At 38.2% G+C, this 13,960-nt stretch overlaps 1 protein-coding gene across 2 annotated transcripts; it reads right to left on the reverse strand.

Annotated features, from left to right (window-relative positions):
• Positions 1 to 7,674: 7,674 nt before the first annotated feature.
• LOC310727672 (cyclin-dependent kinase 5 activator 1) lies at positions 7,675 to 11,418 on the reverse strand. Of its 2 annotated transcripts, XR_014534066.1 has the most exons (3): positions 11,059 to 11,418; positions 8,472 to 10,654; positions 7,675 to 8,405 (listed from the first exon to the last, which is right to left on the reverse strand). XR_014534066.1 is itself a non-coding variant. In XM_083544405.1 (2 exons), the coding sequence occupies exon 2, from the start codon at positions 10,519 to 10,521 to the stop codon at positions 9,559 to 9,561; it is 963 nt and encodes a 320-aa protein (XP_083400531.1). In that variant the 5' UTR covers positions 10,522 to 10,654; positions 11,059 to 11,418; the 3' UTR covers positions 7,675 to 9,558. The 2 variants fall into 2 exon arrangements, 1 of the variants encoding a protein (XP_083400531.1); XM_083544405.1 differs by having other exon boundaries at positions 7,675 to 10,654.
• Positions 11,419 to 13,960: the final 2,542 nt, after the last annotated feature.

The following is a 13,960-nucleotide window of genomic DNA, read 5'->3' on the forward strand; positions in this document are numbered from 1 at the left end:
AGTTTTCTAATTCTTTAAGGATTTTTTCATTCTCCAAGGTAATATTTACTGCACAAAGAATGTCATGTTAGAAACTGATGTTCATGTTAGGACTTTTCACTTTTTTTTTGGAACATTCAAATATGCAATGAATTCATCAGAGCCACCAAAATGAGATGCCCATATATTAATATTTTAGCCAAGACTTTTGAAATGTTATAGTACATACTTTATTTATAACACAAATGCAGTAATGCATGTAGTGATAAATGGACTACACATTTTAATGGGACATTTCTGTCCATATTCCTTACTTTCTCATAAAGCAAATGCGGAATACTAATGTTTATTATTTTTATTCACAGATTTGACTATTGTCTATACTATCTTGCATGCAAAGATAAATTAGATTGTTAAATGTAAGTGTGAGAGTATTCTGATTTATGAGAAAAGCATCAGTAATTAGTCATCAGTTTTAAGCAAGCAGGCGTATAAAAGCATAAAAGTAACAACAGATAATGTGATATAGATATAGATATAGATATAGATAAAGGATTCTATATATATTTTAATTTAAAGACTGTGATGAAGCAGTTTGGAAAAAAAAATTATATTAAGTCTATTCTCCCTTTAAAATCTGTAAAAAAATAAAAATAATTTAGTTATATTAAAGTCATTGTTAAATGGTAAAGATACATTATACAGGTCAGTGATTAATATGACTGAAAAGGGATCACAGTTACCTTGTAATGTTAAATGATTAATAATTAGTTCATGGATATAACAAAGACATTTGTTTAATTTTGTTCCATAAATGTGCTTCACAGTAGCAGATTTGACTAGTAGTAAGGCAGAAAACAGTAGTCACCATAGTGACATCTTAGATCCTGGTATGTCTTTACACTCGCAAATTCCTCTCTTGGTTTTGGTCAGCTTTGGTTTTGTTTTTTCAGTTTGAAGTTGCACTTTGCTTTTAGGTCTCAGGTTAGTTTTAAGATTTTGCATTTATAGACTTTTTTATGCTGGAACAATACTGTCTCCTTAGAAAAGCTTTACTAATTCTAAGTATTATATTGTTTGTTATTAGGTTTACATTATGTGGAACATCCACCATATATATCTAGGTATACTAATTCAATTATATTAATATGGATGTCATTTGTCTTTCTGTTAAAGCAACCATTAGGGTTGCTGTAGTAGAAAATCAAAAACATCTCAACAAACAGATTCGGGAAATCAACAACACTGTAGTCTACGTAGTAAGATCATCCCAAGCCTTTAAACATGTATAAATACAGCTTACAAAATGTAGATTTGAAATACAATTATAAAAAAAAAAAACAAGCAAAAAATCAACTACAATTTTTCCCTAAACTTCTGAACAAACAACCCAATGCTCTAAAATAATGCTTTCAGTCTCATCCTTTGAAAGTTTGTATCAGGAGACCCTTTAGTCCAGACAACAAAGAAACCTTGCTGTCCACATTGCTGAGGTGATTTGTGTTTATCACAGAAAAAAGGAGGGAGGACAGAGTTAAAAGTTAGCGTCCAGAAGAACAGCCTCACCATCTGCACTAAACCTTAGCTCTTTAATTCCTTCATCACTCCTCCTTTTCCTCCTCCTCCTCCTCCTCACCCGTTTGTCCTTTAGGAACCAGTGTAGCATGGTTTTTAACATTACTCACAGATGTGTCCTTAAAACTAGTGCCACCAGAACGAGTTCTCAAAAGCTTTTTCAGCCATGGTACACCTGTCAGTTTTGTTCCACAATGTTCTTTGGCCAAATAAAACCCCTGCTTTCAGTTTCACTGCAGTGTGGTTTGCTTTTCTTAACCCAGAAGAGGAAGCCGCTCATGAAATAAGATGGTGAAGTGATTACACCTGAAATCTGTAAAATCATTATCACCCTTAGCAACTTACAACCATCTTATTCATAAAACTGAGCAGTTAAGGGGTCAAGGGCCCAGGAGTGGGAGATAAGTGGTGGGATTTAAACTCAAGATCTTTGGCTCAGAAGTACAACATCTTAACCACTGAGCTACACTGTCCACCAGAGTAATTCTTACTACCTTGAAAAACAGCACATCCCAGTTTTATTCCTCTTATAACAGCAGCTTCTCCTTTATTGCAGAATGTCACATTGTGCTTTGTATCTGATCTTAAGTGGAACGTCTGCGAAACAAGTCAGTTCCTGTCCTAGTTATTAGCTCGGACTGTTACAAAACAGCGAAACTGAAGACTCTTTTCCGAGAATGATAAATGAACATCTGACAGAAAATTTCAGCGAGAATACACATTTAATTTAAATATTTTGTTTGAGTCCATTTGTGCACATTTGTCTGCCAAGTCCCCTGTGTAAGAACAAGAGCATTAACACAAACCCATGACAGCTTTTAATAGAAACGCCAATCAGAAGCGAGCATTCAGTAGTGCTGTGGTATAAATGTTCACACATCACTGAATAAATTTCCACCTTAAAAGACAGTACTAAATGTACAAAGCAATGTTAATACATAAAACAATAAATAATAATTAAAAAAACTGATAATAGATTCCAAAGTAAATGATAATGATTTATGCTAACAGCTATCCGAAGGAGTGTTAGCATTATTGTTTCTATTTAGCCAATTTCAGCTCCCACCATAAATTAACTTCTTTATTAGACTCAGGGCTTATTTTAGAGAAAGAAAAGTGCTGTCTGCAGTTAAAGACATTACGCAGAGCAATAAAAAAAAAGTGGCCTTTGAGAGTGACTTGTGTTTGGATTCAAAACATGTTAAGCAAATGGCCATCTGTAGCACGTGGTCCTGCACATGCAGCCAGCTTTTAGCTCAGTGCTGATTTACAGCGCAGGGCCTCTGTGCTGCTTACACAGACGGCTGGCCTGAGTGTGTCTGTGTGTGCGTTTGTAATAGTGTTGCAAGGACACAATAACAGTGTGTGTTTCACACGCATTGACGAGAGAAGAGCTTTAGAGGGCAAACAATAGGCACAGCTAACAGGTGTGCAGCTGGGACTCACTGTGGAGAATGAAGCCTTGTTTCCTTATCAGGTTTGGTTCAAAAATAAACATAAAAATAACTTTAATTAAAAGTGGAACAAACCAATGTTGCGTGTTTAAAAGAATTAATTTAATGTGTAACCAAAGATGGCACATAACATAAACATGAATGATTCTGCTGAGTCAAAAGATGAATCCATATAAAAACACTAATTTCGTTCCGTTTTCTGTAGGAAGAAGTTTCCGGAGCATTTTTGGATGAAGTGTACGATCTGAGTAACTTTCTAATCAGAGGACAAGGAAGAAAGTTACAATCATAAGCATACTGTATATAACCCCCACCATTTATTAATTTCTTATATCATTAATCGTGAATAATCACCCTTTGAACTGATAGGTATTTTGAGTTTATCCCAATTATTTGCTTAAAACTTTAGTTGGACCATTTTTATAATAACAATGAAAAATATGGTGTAATTTCTTTTTACAAGATAATAAGGGAGCGGACGAATTGGTCCAAAATTTTCTGGTTTGGTGTTTTACATGATGGTTCTGGAGCCACAAAAAATGTTCTTGAGTAAGAGCAGCATGGTTTATCATCACTCCTTGATCATCCACTGAGGACAGATGAGTGCCAGCTGTCCTAACAAACATGGTGTAACTGATATAACCAATGGAACAATAACTGGAATAGTAAAACAGTGTATAAATGGAGGATACTCATATACATTACATGGTCAAATGCTTGTGGACACCTGACCAAAAGATTTATATGCACTTTTCAAACATTCCATTTGGTGTTATAATAACCTCCACACTTATGGGAAGATGTTCCACTAAATTTTGGAGTGTGCTTGTGGAGATTTGGGCTTATTCAGCCAAAAAAGCCATCTAAAAGGGTGAAGAGGAATGGGGGGCAGTCAGTATTTACTATAGCACTATAGCAGGCCACTCAAGATCTTCCACTCCAACGCATGCAAAGTATATCTTAATGGAGTGGCTTTGTGCAGAGGAGCATTGTCAAGCTGGAGCAGGTTTGCATCTCCTAATTAAGTTGAAGGGAACATTTCAAGCTACTGCATCCAAAGACGTCCTATACAGTTGTTTGCCTTTAAATTTGTGGTAACAGTTTGGAGAAGAACAACATATGTCTGGAAAAGTCAAGTTTCCTAATACTATTGTCTATATAGTGTAGATGACACAATAAGGAACAGTTATTAGTGTAATTTATTACTAATTCCGTCGTTCTTAAGAAGAAAAAAGAAAAAAGTAACAAATTTCGTACTTTTAAAAAATGATGGTTAAAAACAATTGTTAGTTGATATCAGATTTACCTTTTTCAACTCGCTCAGTGGTCGAAGAGCACATTTATCAAGGGATGGAACAGAAACATTTTGCACTGTAAAGAAAAAAGAAACAAACAAACGACAGAACCCTGGACAGTTACGACGCTTCAAAATATATACAGTCTTAACAAACACTTTCCTGATATAATGCAGATAAAGATTCGTTGATTACCAGTCGTCTGCGATAGCCATCAAGATTGCCATTCCTGGTTTTATTTTAAAATGATCCACACAGCATGGTTGAATTCTTCCATCTGTTTGGTTTTATTTTCAGCAGATTTGACAGGTTCATAGATGTTCATTTTTATGTTATTGTTTTTATAGTAACTTACAGAGGATTCTTTGGATAAAACATTTATTTATTTTCGAAGAAGATTCCAGTGTTGTTTTGTGTTGTGTAGAGGTAAACTATAGGTTTTCAGCCACAGGAAAGTCTTTAGGAGAGGGCTTCGCTTGATAACATGACAAGCTTTAATTATGTGAGCGGCTGGTGTGAAGACGTCTGTTATTAACTGCTATAACGTAAGCGATACTGTATGAGGAACGTATTTGTTTCTTGGACACTGCCCAGCATTTCATGTATAAAACCATGTAATTTGATTAAACGTAGGATTTATTCAATAATGTTGCCAATCAGTACATCCCAAGTGTCTTATTCCTTTCTTTAAGAGCTGTAGCACCAAAATTGTGATTCTCCCAGGCTTTATAACACATGGTATTCTGGTTATTTGTTGTATTAGAATGCTGTAGTGCCTGATGCAGGTGTGCTTTGTATTCGGAAGTCGTGGGTCAGTTCTGCAGATGAGGATGCATTTTTTATTTTATTTTTTTTACGTAATACAGGATGTTTCTTAAACAAATACAGTGTTTAAACTGTGTGTGTGTGTGTGTGTGTGTGTGTGTGTGTGTGTGTGTGTGTGTGTGTGTGTGTGTGTGTGTATATATACGCACTGGTCACTAACTCTAAACAACTCTAACATATCTTTTACACCTAGCCCAGTGCACATCAGTGTTTCTGTGTATGACATTGTGCAAACATGTCTGAGAATGTTTGTGTCCTTGAACCATTTTAGCAAGGAAGTGAGAAAAAGTATTACTGCCCTTCCTGTATTTATTTTTTTTTAATCCTACACTCTCAGACGCACAGGCTCCTTGATAATCTGCTTCATGTTTTACATACACAAAAAAAAAGATATAGAGAAGAAAAAAGTCCAAATATCTCCGAGATACCGTTTGCATCGTTATTATTCATGAACAGAATGATCTATCGTCAACACTAATACTCCTGACTTTCAGTTCTCCAAGAGGACTGGGATAACCCTCATTTTAAATAAACATACATTCTAAAACCAATACAAAAATGAACAAAAAAGAACAGTAATTAAAAAGAAACTATCAGCATCCGCACCATTACAGTAGTAGTACACAGTACAATCCATATTATACCTACAATTTTTCTTTTTTTCCTTTCTTTTTTTGTGCTACATAGTGACATATAAACATTTCATTTCTACTCTACACGGTGTCCTATTTAATTCTACTGATTTATGCACATAAATATGTAGCAGCAGTGAAAACATCGATGTGTAACCACAACTCATGGAGTAATGGCACCTTGCAGTGCGGAGTTGACCTTAAATACAACATAAATCCTGAGTCTCTCGCTGAGGCCAGACGTAATATTATTTGTGCTCGAAAAACAGCCATAGCACAAAGCGAAATGTCCTTGAGTAAATCCAATCTGTCCGTTCTTCAATAGCGCCGTCCTGCCTTTGACCCCAGTCTTTAAATCCGTCCTGTGGAGTGTCTTTTAAATGTATGAAGTCTCTGGTTTTAAAAAGAGAGGGCTAAGGTGTGATACCACAAGGGCACATGATTCATTGCCCAAATGAAACAATGATTGTTGATTTATTATTTTTGATCGCCATTCTGGCTCATAAACATCACTGACATGACAGCAAAAGGAACAGATGTTTCATTTTCCCATGACAAGATGTAAGCAGATGTTGGCTTATAATATTTTAGCCCATGGTCTGGACAGTCCGACACTGTAGACAGCTAGTCTAAATACTGTATGGGATAGATACAGTGAATAAACAATTTAAAAAGCAGAGATAAACCCCAGACCATGAGCTAATGCTAACCAGACACGAGAATCCAAGTGGAAGTAGAAGTCGTTGCGGATTCAGCGATCCCTAACAGAGCCCTATACAGCTCTAATAGAGGAGCCTTCACATATAACCCCGAACGCGAACACCACTCCGTCTGTCCTCTCCCTGCACAATGAGGCTGAGTTTGAATCGGTTTAGTCAGGCAAGAAACAAGAAGCGTGTGTTTGGGGGAAGAATGTCAAATGTGATGGACAATGCAACAGTGTGACAGCAGAACACCTGAGTTTTTAGAATACACGCTGTAAACATAACTGTTTTTAGCATAACCTGTATACTATGCTGTTTTGTATAAATTATAGAAGTCAACAGGAGTCTTTTCCTGACAATACAACCCTTTCATGCTCTTTCTCCTCCTCCCTAATAGGCTTTTGACCCTCAAAAACCTAAAATGATGTACAGTATACAGGTGAGCTAGGCCATGTCTTCAAGCCTTACCCACAGATTATATCTATACTTCCTTATTGATACTTTGTGGTGACTCTCCATTCGTGACTTGTGTTGATATTTTGAAATATTTACTTTGTTTTTATTTATTTTGATGCTACATGGTTGGTCCAGAATTTTCAAACCTTCAGCTAGGCTAGTTAGCAATCTACAGGATGATAATTGCAAAGGCAGTGATGGTATTAGCATGAAGCTAATCTGTTCGAGTGGTCAGATGAGGATGTGAGAAAATGAATCCGACTTAGGAAGCATTGCTATATCTTGAGGAAGTGGTGAAGGAAAGGCTTAAATGTCATTATGTTGGGTGACAGGTGAATCTGATCTGTTTAAAAGGCAATGCAAAACATATGGGAGGATAATGCTGGCTGGGGGAAAAGGTGTGGGTGATAACTGCAATGAAAATACTACATTTAATAATAATTAAAAAAAAACTATTTAACGTCAGCATCGGCCAATTCCAGTGGAAGTTGTTAAGGAAACATAATCCAGCCCTAATGATTTAATGCAGTAAAACGTGGCTTGTTGTTTTTCACTCAACTGCTTTTTGAGTTTTGGCTGTTCATATGGATAGTTCATAACTGTTCCGCTTAGCACTAGATTGAGCACGTGTGTGTGTGTGTGTGTGTGTGTGTGTGTGTGTGTGTGTGTGTGTGTGTGTCGGAGCCGGCGGCGGTGCTGGTGACCCAGGCTGAACTGAGAACAAACAGAAATCTCTGTTGATCTGATTCACATATTTGGTGCATTTTCATTTTTTTTGTTCTTGACTGGGGGAGAAATGGATTAACAGATTATGTGTGTGTGTGTGTGTGTGTGTGTGTGTGTGTGTGTGTGTGTGTGTGTGTGTGTGTCCACACGTTTTGGCTTGAGTGCTCTTTTAAATCCAATGCATGAGTGAAATGGATTGAGTTTATGATTTTTTTTTATATTCCTATGAGATGAGAGGGCTGGGTAGAGGCACCTCCTGAGGCACCAGAGTAAAGCACAATCAGATTAACAGTTAAGTGCAAAGCCACGTGCTGCTGTGTCAAATTCATGCTCTGACCCAAAACAGCAACTTGTTCAAAATGTGGTTCAGACGTGTTAATGTATAATTACTTTCTTTTAAAAAGTAGGCCTGGGATGAAAGTTAAGAGGAGTTTCGGACGTCTGTCACTGAAACCTGGCTATATTCAAAGAATCTGAAACTCTAAGTTACATGAACATGCTCTCATCTGTGAGTTGTTCTGTTGAGAAGGGTACAGTCTGTGTCTCTAAGGGCTCAAAGCTCACTAAAACTCACTGAAAATCCCTGTGCCCTTTTCATTTAGGACAGGTACCTGGAGAAAAGTCAGCTGTGTATGACCACAGTGGCCTGACAGCTTTCAGAAATGCCTGAACTCATCGCTTCAAATCCCCTTCACCCAAAATACACTTCCTTCCTCCCCGAAGCATGTGCTGTCAAACACACACACACAGAGATTTTCGCTGACCGTCAGCCTCAGCTAGGTACTGCAGGAGAGAACAGACGCGTGACACAGAAAGGCTTGGAACAAACACACATTGACCAAGCGGTATGGATTAGCCCTGCAAGCAGGATCGTCTGGCAGTAAGAACAAGTGCTGTGTATCTATGTGTGGGTTGGTAATCGGTTAATCTTATTAATGCCACAGCACCCTAATTCTGGATTTATAAACATAAGGATGGACAACACAGTACTACTCGCCACACAAAGTCATTCCACTTGGATTTTCGTACAGAAAAGTCACATTAAACAGCTGATGAATGCACTTCGGTCTCCAGATTTGGTGCAGCGTCAATTTAGTTGTATCATTTTTGCATTATCATCTTTTTGCTATTGTGTTTTGAAGGATGGTGTCATCAAATGCATGTTAACCACACTAAATATAAAATATAGACTTTGGGAAAAAGGTTTTCCTCAAGGTCTTGTCCTCAGAAAACTTTGAGGTCTGCTAACATTTTGCCAAGGGATAGATAGACTTGTCGACTAGTGCTTCTTCCATGAAGATGAAGAGTTTCGCAAAACTCAAAATGGACTACCCATTGGTCAAGTATTATCAGGCATGTGCCATTGGTTATGTGTATCATTTTCGGCTGAGATTCAAGCTTTAGAACGGCTCAGGTGGCAGATGTGGCAGGCGTGTGTCAACGGTGAGCAGCTTGATGTCTTTAACATCCGTTCCATCTCTAATCCAGTGCTTTCCCATAAGAAAGACGGGAAAAACACAATACCCAAAAACTGTATCAGGATCCCTTGCAGTTGGTGAAACACTGCTTCCAACCTACTGACCCAAAGCCATTTGATCACGTGTTCGAAATGCAGGCGGATTTGCAAAACGTTTTCACCATACTTCTCTTTCAAGGCACCTCATGTCTGTCTACAAATGAAAAAAAAAAAATCCTATCCAGTTTTAACGTCTATGAGGTCGATATCAGAGTTGAAACAAGAACAAATGTCCAACACACTGTGACCCAACGGCGATGGACTGAATTAGTGTGACCCTACAGATCTTTACACCGCAGTGGTTTTAAAAGACACTGATTCTTCAGAAAAGGACTCGGAGAAGAACACAAAGGTTACTACTGGGGATGCGGAGAAGGAGGACGTCTCCTTGTCCACTCACCGATCCAGCAATCGTCCATAATCCTGCAATCCGCATCCACCTTCGCTTTTCAGTTCAGCAAATACCTGAGTGAAAAAATGGGGGTCCGCATTAATGCGCAGCATCTTGGCACTCGTGGCATTGATAATGGTCAGGCACCGGTCCCAAAATGCCTCTTTAGCTGCCTCCACCAGGAAGGGCTTGAGTGGGTAGGAGATCTCATTGCCCATATATGAGTATGACAGGTAGAGGCAGGTGAGAAGGACAGCTTGGAGTTCGTGTTCTGAGGACACAACTTCGCCGTCCACCACATCCCGGCACAACATATAAATAAATACTACGTTTGCTGGCGTCACAAAGGCTTGGTCCTGCCAGCCCTGGAGCAGAAGTGAGCGATCTACAGCACGTAGCCAAAGAACCGGATCTGATGGGGAAAGGAGCTTAAGTCGATAACATCGTCCGCATAGAAATTCACCCAAACATCTCAGGAGCTCACTTGTAGATGCTTGGACAATCACACGTTTCGGAGAAGCGATTCCATGAGAAACCTTTTTGAGTGAGGAAAGCTGCTGTGGCTTAACATAGCCCAAGTTCAACCCCATTCCCAAGCCCAGACCTGCTGGACCGTCATAACTTGAAAGATTTGCACACGAAAGAGACTTTTTTACATTCTCCCGGTTCAGATGTAAGACAGGGTCCTTCTGGTAGATGTGGTTGTTGTTGTGAAGTGGAGCTCCGATTGCTCCTTGGCTGTTGGGGAACCCTTTTTTGGAGGAACTTCGTTTCTTAGTTGAGGCCACCAGACGTTTCCATGTGAGGGCAGGCAGGAAGAGAGATTGTCCTCGTGGTTTGAGCCCCTGCTCTTTCTGAGTGGTCAAAGAGCGGCTGCTCAAGCTCGGGTATCGGCTGAGAAAGTTCGGCCGGTCGTCATAGTAATCAGATTTTTGGGGACCCGGAGACAGGGACAAAGCGGTTCCCATGATGAAACAGACGGTCTTGAACGGTAAACTAAATGGTGGGGTCAAACAGGACAGGTTTGGATAGCATACACTTTTCCTTCAATTGTTGAAATCCATGATGGCCAGACGGAGGAGGTACATGGCACGGACAGACCTTGAAGAGTCATACACAAATTAAAATTAGTCTACTATTCAGTATTCGAGTTAAAATTAGGGCTACTCTGAGAAATTGGTTGCCTAGCTATTTATAAACAGTCGAATCTTGTGACTCATATGTGACAAAAGTCATAATAGATCAATGCAATTTCTCGAGCCTGTGTGCACACAAGACTGTGTGTATTACGCTAGAATTCAACACAACGCCAGTCCAAAGTGGATCATGCATATATTTTTAGGAAGGAAAAATTCCCACTTTGGTGTAGATGGTATGAAAACCCCCATAAAACTAACTTAATGCATCTACATTTTGAATTACATAGAATTTTCTTAAGTCTATTCGAATGAATATTTACTTATGCAATTACTAAACAAATGCACCTGAATATGATGCTCACTTACCCTGATGATGTCCGGCCAAATACAGGTCACTCTGACTTACACACACTCCCACTCATGCACTGAAAATATCGCTCCTGATAAACAATGTCATTCATGAGCAGCTCAATAACAATCACTTCAGTAGGACAGGAACAAGCGTCAGCTGCTCCACTTCCAAGTTCTCAGCTTTACCGAATCCAGATCCAGATGCGCACGTATCTATTCAATTTCCACAGAGGATTGAAGGTTTTTTGGAGAAAAGTTGCTTGCAGTTCGGGTAGATCATTAGAAATGTAGGTAAAACCTTAGGAAAAGAAATGCCATGGTGCGAGGACGCAAACTTGGTCCTGCACTCCTTCATCCCTCTGCGCACAAACCACACTGACCTGCGTGCATCGGAAGACTCGCGCACACGGTGCTGAAACGCATCCGCGCGCGCCACCTACTGGCTATAAATTATAACCCACAATTCTAATGAATATAGTAGGCACAGGATAAATTACTACTAATACTACTACTAATAATAATTCAATTATTATTATTATTATCATTTTTGTTTGTTTTTATTTTTATTTTATTATTATTATTATTTGTTTTTATTTTATATATATTTATATATATGTCATATATGTATTTTCTCTCATGCTGTGTTTTGGCCTGAGATATTTAATGAATTAAGGAGTGCATTCAGGGTATGAACCTGAAGATACTTAAGTTTATTGAAGATATATAGATGCATTGCTCACATACACCTATACACAAATACACTCTGTTTTATGCACTATGCCAGTTTGTTTACAACTTTAAGTTGTAAGATTGTGTGTGTGCCAATTTTCAGCAAAGAGGAATTAGCATTAAGAGAAGTTAGATGTAAGCATGATTAGTTTAGGTGCTATTTGAACTTTTGGTCAGTAGATGGCGCTATCACAAAATCCTTTGCATGGTCTGAGTAACAGATTCCTGAAGCTGGCTCTTGAGTTTAAATCATATTTATAAAAAATGCAGTCTGCTCTCCAGATTTGCTATCTTCAGCAACTACATTTGTACAAGACCAGACCGAAGTGCATCTGTTCACTTGCACTCTGTTTAGGAAACCTGAACATTGGATTTGAGATCTTCCATTATAAAAGCATCAAGAGAAACGTGTTGTCAGAGCATTGTGAGAGCATTGTAGGTGTTTGTGAGCAATATTAAACACTTGACAATGAAAATATTCTCATTGATACCATGTTCAAACGAAAACATTCAAGCAGACAAAATATATATATTTTTTTAAGCGCTAAAATTATGGCACAAAAAAGCCAAATGGTTATAACCAATATGACTCAAAATTGAACCTACAAACATCTCTCACACACGCACACACACGCACACACACGTGGGTAGCTCGGTGGTTAAGGCTCTGGGTTACTGAGCAAAAGGTCTGAGGTTCAAGTAACACTGTGCTCTGACCTCAGCTTCCTAACATCGCTGGGATATGCGAAGAAAGAATTTCACTGTGCTTTAAAAGATGTGATGAGTAAACAGAAAAGAATGACCTCACATCTCAGGTCAAAAAAACACAGACTGGGTGTTGTGCAGTAAAACTGATGTATTCAAATTTCTGCATATTTCATAGTTTCTTAACAACAGGATGCATAAAATACGGCAGAGCTGATTCAGGACTTTTGTGTCCTGCCTCTGATCAGTTTTCACACTGTCTGACACAATATAAACTTTGTCCCTTTAAACAATAGACAATAACTATCACAAAGAAGAACATTATATTTAAAAACACTGAAAATTTGAGAACCTTGATCACTTCGTTCTCTGGAATACACTTCGTTTTTATTGTATGTTGATCATCTGACCCATTGCCTGACCTTGTTCTCTGGATAGTACTGGATTATGTTTTAGATTTGTTTGCTCTTTCTTATATAGAAATTAGCTTGAACACCATTTAAATCTGTCTGAACTCTCAATTCATGACACTATGGGGACTGAAACTAGAGAAAAGGAAAGTAAAAATAGGGAGATTTTACTTTTTGGGTGTGCCTCCTTAAAGGTTTGTTTGTAACTTGTTATAATGGGCAGTAAATTCAGACCCTCTCAGAATGTTTTTCAATGGAATGTGTGAGAGAAACAAAGACAGATCCAAGTTTTTAATGATGTGCCAAACAATACAAATTGATTCAATTACACATCCAAAGTGGCCAAGAGAAATTATCTAATAAAGCAAAAAAAAATGTTTTAGCAAAGTCTTTTCTAGAATAAATTGCAAAGTAAATGTACCCAAAAACCTACAAAGAGCAAGACAGGAAACAATGAGGAAGAAAAACTCATAAGAAGCATAATAGAATAAGAGAAGGTGATAATACGCATTCGAAAGAATGATACAACAGAACACAATGGCAACATCTGGTGAGCAAAAAAAAAAGATGACAAAAACAAAAAAAGTTGGTACCCAGACAATAAAGAACACACCCAGTATAATTTAAAAGGTATGCAACCTTTTATAAATGTTTCTATTTTCCTAAATAGTTATTTGAAGGAACTTAAGCTCACATCTGGTTTCAGGTAACATACAGTATAATGATATTGATTCAGCAGAACTGACTAATAAATTGGATGATACCTTGAATGAGCCACTGACAATCCTACAGGTTTTAACTGTAAAGTTTGATAGTTCCCTTTCAGGAACTTAAGCTGCATCGAAAGGTTTTGGGAATGCCTCCACGTTGTTCATGCTCTGAATCATGTGTAAAATCTGACCAATAGTCAGTTGTGACGTTATTGGCGGGCGACATCGCACAAACCAGGAGGTTACAAAATGAGAGCGCGATGGAAGCGACATCAGCTTCTGTTGTTCAGGTAAGCGCTTCATGTGTGAATCTGTGCAACATGGCTAAAACTTCCATACTGAGGTGTCTCCGCCTTGGGAGAC

The sequence above is a fragment of the Silurus aristotelis genome (assembly GCF_946808225.1).
Source record: "Silurus aristotelis genome assembly, chromosome: 6".
Classification (NCBI taxonomy): domain Eukaryota; kingdom Metazoa; phylum Chordata; class Actinopteri; order Siluriformes; family Siluridae; genus Silurus; species Silurus aristotelis.